Source organism: Cetorhinus maximus, unplaced genomic scaffold (genome assembly GCF_964194155.1).
Source record: "Cetorhinus maximus unplaced genomic scaffold, sCetMax3.hap1.1 HAP1_SCAFFOLD_1082, whole genome shotgun sequence".
Classification (NCBI taxonomy): Eukaryota; Metazoa; Chordata; class Chondrichthyes; order Lamniformes; family Cetorhinidae; genus Cetorhinus; species Cetorhinus maximus.
Window position 1 is genome coordinate 102,119 of NW_027597024.1, and position 7,882 is coordinate 110,000.

Genomic DNA, 7,882 nt, shown 5'->3' on the forward strand with positions numbered 1-7,882 from the left:
GTGAGAGTCAGCACCTTCAGGAGAGGAGGGGAACTGTACCCCAGTGAGAGTCAGCACCTTCAGGAGAGGAGGGGGACCCTGTACCCCAGTGAGAGTCAGCACCTTCAGGAGAGGAGGGGGAGTCTGTACCCCAGTGAGAGTCAGCACCTTCAGGAGTGGATGGGGACCCTGTACCCCAGTGAGAGTCAGCACCTTCAGGAGAGGAGGGGTACCCTGTACCCCAGTGAGAGTCAGCACCTTCAGGAGAGGAGGGGGACCCTCTACCCCAGTGAGAGTCAGCACCTTCAGGAGTGGATGGGGACCCTGTACCCCAGAGAGACTCATCACCTTCAGGAGAGGAGGGTGACCTGTACCCCAGTGAGGGTCTGCGGGGGAATTGGTGAGAGGTGGGAAGGGGATTATCCGAATTGAAGGATGCGAGATTTTAGCTCCCGTCTGTTTTATTTTCCCCATTAGGAGGTTCACCGGGCACCTGGCGAGAATGGCCGCCCATGTCACAGCGGTGGACTTCATGGAGAAGTTTGTGGCCAAGAACCGCGAGCTGAATAGTCAGCTCACAAACATCAGCTTTCTGCAGGCGGACATCACTCAGCTGGAGTTGCCAAGGAACAGGTCTGTGTCCCTCGGGCCTGGTATACAGGCTGGCGTTGTCGCGGAGGGTTCAATAACAAACACTCACAAATGCCGCGCTCAGGAGTGACCGGGGTTTTGACATGAGTCAACCCCAGCATGGTGTGTGACTTGAGAAGCTGTACTCAATGGAGTAGGCCATTCAGCCCATCGAGCCTGTGCTGGCCCTTTGAAAGATCTATTCAATCAGTCCCACTCCCCCTCCCCCGCTCTCTCTCCCCCACAGTCCTGCAAATTTCTCCTTTTCGAGTATTTATCCAATTCCCACTTTTGGAAGTTCCTATTGAATCTGCTTCCGCCGCCCTTTCAGGCAGCGCCTTCCATTTGAAGAAAATTGAAAGTCCGATACAGCTTCCCTGGACATTCCCGATGATCCAATTCTTGGAGACTCCCAGCCGATTGTGGAAGAGTTTCCAACCTTCAGAATTGACTGGATTGACCCTCCCACAGTGCGGCGCTCCCTCAGCACTGACCCTCCGACAGTGCGGCGCTCCCTCAGCACTGACCCTCCGACAGTGCGGCGCTCCCTCAGCACTGACCCTCCGACAGTGCGGCGCTCCCTCAGCACTGACCCTCCGACAGTGCGGCGCTCCCTCAGCACTGACCCTCCGACAGTGCGGCGCTCCCTCAGCACTGACCCTCCGACAGTGCGGCGCTCCCTCAGCACTGACCCTCCGACAGTGCGGTGCTCCCTCAGCACTGACCCTCCGACAGTGCGGCTCACCCTCAGTACTGACCCTCCGACAGTGCGGCACTCCCTCAGCACTGACCCTCCGACAGTGCGGTGCTCCCTCAGCACTGACCCTCCGACAGTGCGGCGCTCCCTCAGCACTGACCCTCCGACAGTGCGGCGCTCCCTCAGCACTGACCCTCCGACAGTGCAGCGCTCCCTCAGCACTGACCTTCCGACAGTGCGGCGCTCCCTCAGCACTGACCCTCCGACAGTGCGGCGCTCCCTCAGCACTGACCCTCCGACAGTGCGGCGCTCCCTCAGCACTGACCCTCCGACAGTGCGGCGCTCCCTCAGCACTGACCCTCCGACAGTGCGGCGCTCCCTCAGCACTGACCCTCCGACAGTGCGGCGCTCCCTCAGCACTGACCCTCCGACAGTGCGGCGCTCCCTCGGTACTGACCCTCCGACAGTGCGGCGCTCCCTCAGCACTGACCCTCCGACAGTGCGGCGCTCCCTCAGCACTGACCCTCCGACAGTGCGGCGCTCCCTCAGCACTGACCCTCCGACAGTGCGGCGCTCCCTCAGCACTGACCCTCCGACAGTGCGGCGCTCCCTCAGCACTGACCCTCCGACAGTGCGGCTCTCCCTCGGCACTGACCCTCCGACAGTGCGGCGCTCCCTCAGCACTGACCCTCCGACAGTGCGGCGCTCCCTCAGTACTGACCCTCTGACAGTGCGGCTCTCCCTCAGCACTGACCCTCCGACAGTGCGGCGCTCCCTCAGCACTGACCCTCCGACAGTGCGGCGCTCCCTCGGTACTGACCCTCCGACAGTGCGGCGCTCCCTCAGCACTGACCCTCCGACAGTGCGGCGCTCCCTCAGCACTGACCCTCTGACAGTGCGGCGCTCCCTCAGCGCTGACCCTCCCACAGTGCGGCGCTCCCTCAGCACTGACCCTCTGACAGTGCGGCGCTCCCTCAGCACTGACCGTCCGACAGTGTGGCGCTCCCTCAGCACTGGCCCTCCGACAGTGCGGCGCTCCCTCAGCACTGACCCTCCGACAGTGCGGCTCTCCCTCAGCACTGACCGTCCGACAGTGCGGCGCTCCCTCAGCACTGACCCTCCGACAGTGCGGCGCTCCCTTGGCATTGACCCTCCAACAGCACGGCGCTCCCTCGGTACTGACCCTCCGACAGTGCGGCACTCCCTCGGCACTGACCCTCCAACAGTGCGGCGCTCCCTCAGCACTGACCCTCCGACAGTGCGGCACTCCCTCAGCACTGACCCTCCGACAGTGCGGGGCCCCCTCGGCACTGACCCTCCAACAGCACGGCGCTCCCTTGGTACTGACCCTCCGATAGTGCGGCGCTCCCTCAGCACTCACCCTCCGACAGTGCGGCGCTCCCTCAGCACTGACCCTCCGACAGTGCGGCGCTCCCTCAGCACTGACCCTCCGACAGTGCGGCGCTCCCTCAGTACTGACCCTCCGACAGTGCATTCTGGGAGTAGTTGGGTCCCCTGGACTATGTGTTGTCCCTTCTTGAGTGATTCCTTTGTAGTTTCCTTAAAGGATCATTAAACCCGTGTGTGGCGGTGGGGGGTGGTGGGGATTGCGAGATTTAACTCTCAGGGTTAGGACAGAGTGTCGAGCAGTTGGAATTTCCCAGCATCCAACCAGGAGTAGGCCTCAGGCTCTGCAGCCTCCCTGCCTGAGCGGCCAGTGCCCAATGCTCGACCTTGACTGACCCAGTGATCTCTTGGCCTGTCACAGCTTTGACCTCATCTTCTCCAACTGGCTCTTCATGTACCTGACGGACGAGGAACTGATGACCGTGGCCCGGCGCCTCCTATCTTGGCTCAGGCCTGGTGGCTACCTCTTCTTCAGGGAGTCCTGTTTCTATCAGTCGGGTAAGGAGCCACAGAGCTGGGGTTATTGTTACTGAGCGGGTGTGTGTGCAGGTCAGTAACCCCCTCCGCCCCCTCGTAGACCCAACCTTCCAGAATTCCTACACCCAGCCCCGTCCCAATATCTCCCAATTTCTAACCGTGGAGAATGACCAACCGGGGCTCTCTCCTCTAGAAAAGAGACGGCCGAGGGGGGGGTGGTGACCTGATCGAGCTCTTTAAAATGATGGAGGGGGTTTCGATAGGGTCAACGTAGAGAAGATGTTTCCCCTTGTGGGTTGGGGGAGGGGGGGGTGGGGGGGGTGGGGAGACCAGAACTAGGGGCCCATCGATATAAGACAGTCACTAATAAATCCGATGGGGAATTCAGGAGAAACTTCTTCACCCAGAGAGTGGGGAGAATGTGGGACTCGCTCCCACGGGGAGTGGGGAGAATGTGGGACTCGCTCCCACGGGGAGTGGGGAGAATGTGGGACTCGCTCCCACGGGGAGTGGGGAGAATGTGGGACTCGCTCCCACGGGGAGTGGGGAGAATGTGGGACTCGCTCCCACAGGGAGTGGTCGGGGTGAATAGTATCGATACATTTAAGGGGGGAGCTGGATAAACACATGAGGGAGAAAGGAATAGAAGGATATGGTGATGGGGGGAGATGGAGAGGGGGGAGGGAGGAGGCTCGTGTGGGGCAGGAAGATGGCCGAGTGGCCTGGTTCTGTGCTGTAACGCTCGGACTGACCGCGATTGAGTTTGCCCTCCTTTTGTCCCTGAGGTAACCTGCGGAGGAACTTCAACCCAACGGTTTACCGGCTACCGGCCGATTATAACCACATCCTGACGTCCGGCATTGATGGGCCCAAGCGAGAGGGACGCTCAGTGTGGGGCTTCGAGATTGTCATGAGCAAATCGGTGCAGGCCTACATCAAGGTAGAGCGGGGCTTGGGGAGGGGGTTCAGGGCTCGGGGGGTGCGGGGCTGGGGGGGTGCAGGGCTGTGGGGGGGTGCGGGGCTGGGGGGGGTGCGGGGATGGGCGGGGAGCGGGGCTGGGGGGGTGCAGGGCTGGGGGGGGTTTGCGGGGATGGGGGGGTGCGGGGCTTGGTGGGGTGTGTGGGGCGGGGGGGGTGCGGGGATGGGCGGGGAGCGGGGCTGGGGGGGTGCAGGGCTGGGGGGGGTTTGCGGGGATGGGGGGGTGCGGGGCTTGGGGGGGTGTGTGGGGCGGGGGGGGTGCGGGGATGGGCGGGGAGCGGGGCTGGGGGGGTTGCGGGGCTGGGGGGGTGTGGGGCTGGGGGGGGTGCGGGGATGGGCGGGGAGCGGGGCTGGGTGGGGGGGTGCGGGGCTGGGTGGGAGGGTGCGGGGCTGGGTGGGGGGGTGCGGGGTTGTGGGGGTGCGGGGTTGTGGGGGTGCGGGGCTGGGTGGGGGGGTGCGGGGCTGGGTGGGGGGCTGCGGGGCTGGGTGGGGGGGTGCGGGGCTGGGTGGGAGGGTGCGGGGCTGGGTGGGGGGGTGCGGGACTGGGGGGTTGCGGGGCTGCAGAGGGGTGGGTGTGGGGCTGGGCGGGGAGCATAGCGACATCGGGGCGAGTCGTGTGTCCTCTCCCTCACATTGAAGGGTCTTCCCTCTCCTGCCTCAGTTAAAGCAGAACCAGAACCAAGTCTGCTGGCTACTCCAGAAGGTGAACCGCAACCCGTCCGCCAACCAGGGCTACGGAACCTTCCAGCAATTCCTGGACAGTAAGCAGTATTCCCGGAGCAGCATCCTGCGCTACGAGAAGATTTTCGGACACGGGTTCGTCAGCAGTGGGGGACTCCACACCACCAAGGTACATCCAGCTGTGCTGGGAACCAGAGGCAGCCTGGGCCTGGTGAGGTAATACCGCACACTCTCCGCTCTCCCTCTCTCCCCGTCCGCCGCACTGTCGGAGGGTCAGTGCTGAGGGAGAGCTGCACTGTCGGAGGGTCAGTGCTGAGGGAGCGCCGCACTGTCGGAGGGTCAGTGCTGAGGGAGCGCCGCACTGTTGGAGGGTCAGTGCTGAGGGAGTGCCGCACTGTCGGAGGGTCAGTGCTGAGGGAGCGCCGCACTGTCGGAGGGTCAGTGCTGAGGGAGCGCCGCACTGTTGGAGGGTCAGTGCTGAGGAGTGCCGCACTGTCGGAGGGTCAGCGCTGAGGGAGCGCCGCACTGTTGGAGGGTCAGTACTGAGGGAGCCCCGCACTGTCGGAGGGTCAGCGCTGAGGGAGCGCCGCACCTGTCCGGAGGGTCAGTGCTGAGGGAGCGCCGCACTGTCGGAGGGTCAGTGCTGAGGGAGCGCCGCACTGTCGGAGGGGTCAGTGCTGAGGGAGGGCCGCACTGTCGGAGGGTCAGTGCTGAGGAGCGCCGCACTGTCGGAGGGTCAGCGCGTCTCTATGTTGACCCCTCGGCCTTCTCTTTTCTAGAGAAAGGAGCCCCGACCTGTTCAGTGTTTCCTGGTCGTTCTAACCTCTCAGTTCTGGGCTGATGATTCTCTCTCTCTCCCCCTGGCAGGAGTTTGTCCAGATGTTGAACCTGGTACGCGGGCAGTCAGTGCTGGATGTTGGCTGTGGTATCGGAGGTGGCGACTTCTACATGGCGAAGGTAACTGAGAAGACCCTCACTTGCCCACCGAGGGGAGAGAGCGGGTTCAATGGTCACCATTGCGATTGGCTCCAGGTTCTGTTCCTGCACTGGGGTCGTGACCCCTGTTTGGTTCGACGCTTACCCGGTTGGCCTCAGTGCCTCTCGAGCCAGGTTCCTCTCTCTGACCGCTCCTGGCTGAGACTTGGGCAAGGTTCCCTGGACCCCACCCATCCATCCCATCTACCCCATCCCTCCTCCTACCTTCACGCTGACTGGGGAGAGAGTCTACCCCTACGCAGGCCGACAACCCCCTCAACAGGAGCAAAGGCCTCTATGGGCCAAATAGAGGCCTTTCTCTCCTGCAAGGGATTCTGGGAAACTGCTGACACCATAACTACTCCTCTTGTTGCTGGAGCAAAGCACAGGAATATTGGGAAATTCCAGAGATCGGTGGCGTTTAAAGAGTCACACACACCCACACACACACTCACACAGAGATATACACAAGATGGGGGGATAGAGAGAGACGGGGAGGGGAAGAGAGGGAGGAGTGAGAGAAAGTGAGTCACTGAGGGATTGGGAAAGAGAGAGAGATGGTGGAGGGGAGAGAGAGAGAGAGAGGGACGGGGAGGGAGATGGGGGTGGGGGAGAGAGAGAGCAAGAGAGAGAAATATGGAGATGGAGGGTAGAGAGAGAGATGGTGAGGGATAGAGGGAGGGATGGACATGGGGAGGAAGATGGGAGGGAGGAGCAGAGATGGGGAGGGAGATGGGAGGGAGGAGCAGAGATGGGGAGGGAGATGGGAGGGAGGAGCAGATAGGGATGGAGATTGGGAGGGAGGGACAGAGATTGGGATGGAGGGACAGATGAGGGAGATGGGAGGGAGGGACAGATGAGGAGGGAGATGGGAGGGAGGGACAGATGAGGAGGGAGATGGGAGGGAGGGACAGATGAGGAGGGAGACACTGCACACAGCTGTTGAGGAGCAGTGGAGAGGTTGCAGATTGAGAGTGAAGCTGTGTTTGTTGTGATGTGGGTTTGGAGTCTCCTCTGTAAAATGTGTAACTGTAGTGTTTGTATTGCTGCTCTAGAATTACGGTGTCGAGGTTCTCGGAGTGGATTTATCCTCCAATATGGTGGAGATTGCGATGGAGAGAGCAGTGACAGAGAACACCCCACTGGTAAGTGTAGTATTAGGGTGTTTGGGACTGTAAGGGGTAAAGTGGGACTGGGGAATAGTACTGCCCCCACATTATGTTGTAGAGAGTCACACGGGAGTCGTGGTGAGTCTGGTAAAACTCAGCATGAAGATAGCGCCTGGTCAGGACTGTAACCTGTATATAAGTATATAGTTCACTGTTAGTAATAAACAGTTATTGTTCAACCATACCAGCCTCTAGACCCATTCAGGAGACAACACCCAACCTCACAACAGTCGGGTAAGTCTGGAGGGAAATGGTCTGCACAGTCCGAGATTTACTGGTGAATGTTGATGCTGGGACCGGGAAAAAAGCACAGTGAAGATTCACAGTGTCAAATAAACCTAACCGAGACGGGGAGATGGGGAGACGGGGGCACGGGGAGACAGGGGCATGGGGAGACGGGGGTACGGGGTGACGGGGAGACGGGGGTATGGGGTGACGGGGAGACGGGGGTACGGGGAGACGGGGGAGACCAGGGAGACGGGGGAGATGGGGAGACGGGGGTACGGGGTGATGGGGAGATAGGGAGACGGGGGTACGGGGAGACGGGGGTACGGGGAGACGGGGGAGACCGGGGAGACGGGGGAGACGGGGAGACGGGGAGTTGGGTAGACGGGGGTATGGGGAGACGGGGGTACGGGGAGACGGGGGAGACGGGGGTACGGGAGACGGGGGAGACCGGGAGACGGGGGGACGGGGAGACGGGGGTACGGGGAGACGGGGAGACGGGGAGATGGGTAGACAGGGAGACGGGGAGATGGGGGTACGGGAGACAGGGACAGGGCGGTGCTGAGTAAGGAGCTAAGGCTGCACCCTCTGTAAAACACACACATTGGAATTAAAGACTGGCCTTCGTACAGCCTGTCCCTGTTACAACTCACACACAGGAACA

General features: G+C 61.8%; 1 protein-coding gene across 1 annotated transcript in view; it reads left to right on the top strand.

Moving 5' to 3' along the window:
* Positions 1-455: 455 nt before the first annotated feature.
* pmt (phosphoethanolamine methyltransferase) overlaps positions 456-7,882 on the top strand; it is a gene marked incomplete at its 3' end in the record, with an annotated part of 9,877 nt that continues 2,450 nt past the window's right edge. The window contains 6 exon segments of the mRNA XM_078536306.1: positions 456-612; positions 3,075-3,211; positions 3,976-4,130; positions 4,830-5,018; positions 5,717-5,806; positions 6,880-6,969. Of these exon segments, the coding sequence (XP_078392432.1) occupies positions 482-612; positions 3,075-3,211; positions 3,976-4,130; positions 4,830-5,018; positions 5,717-5,806; positions 6,880-6,969 (792 nt within the window).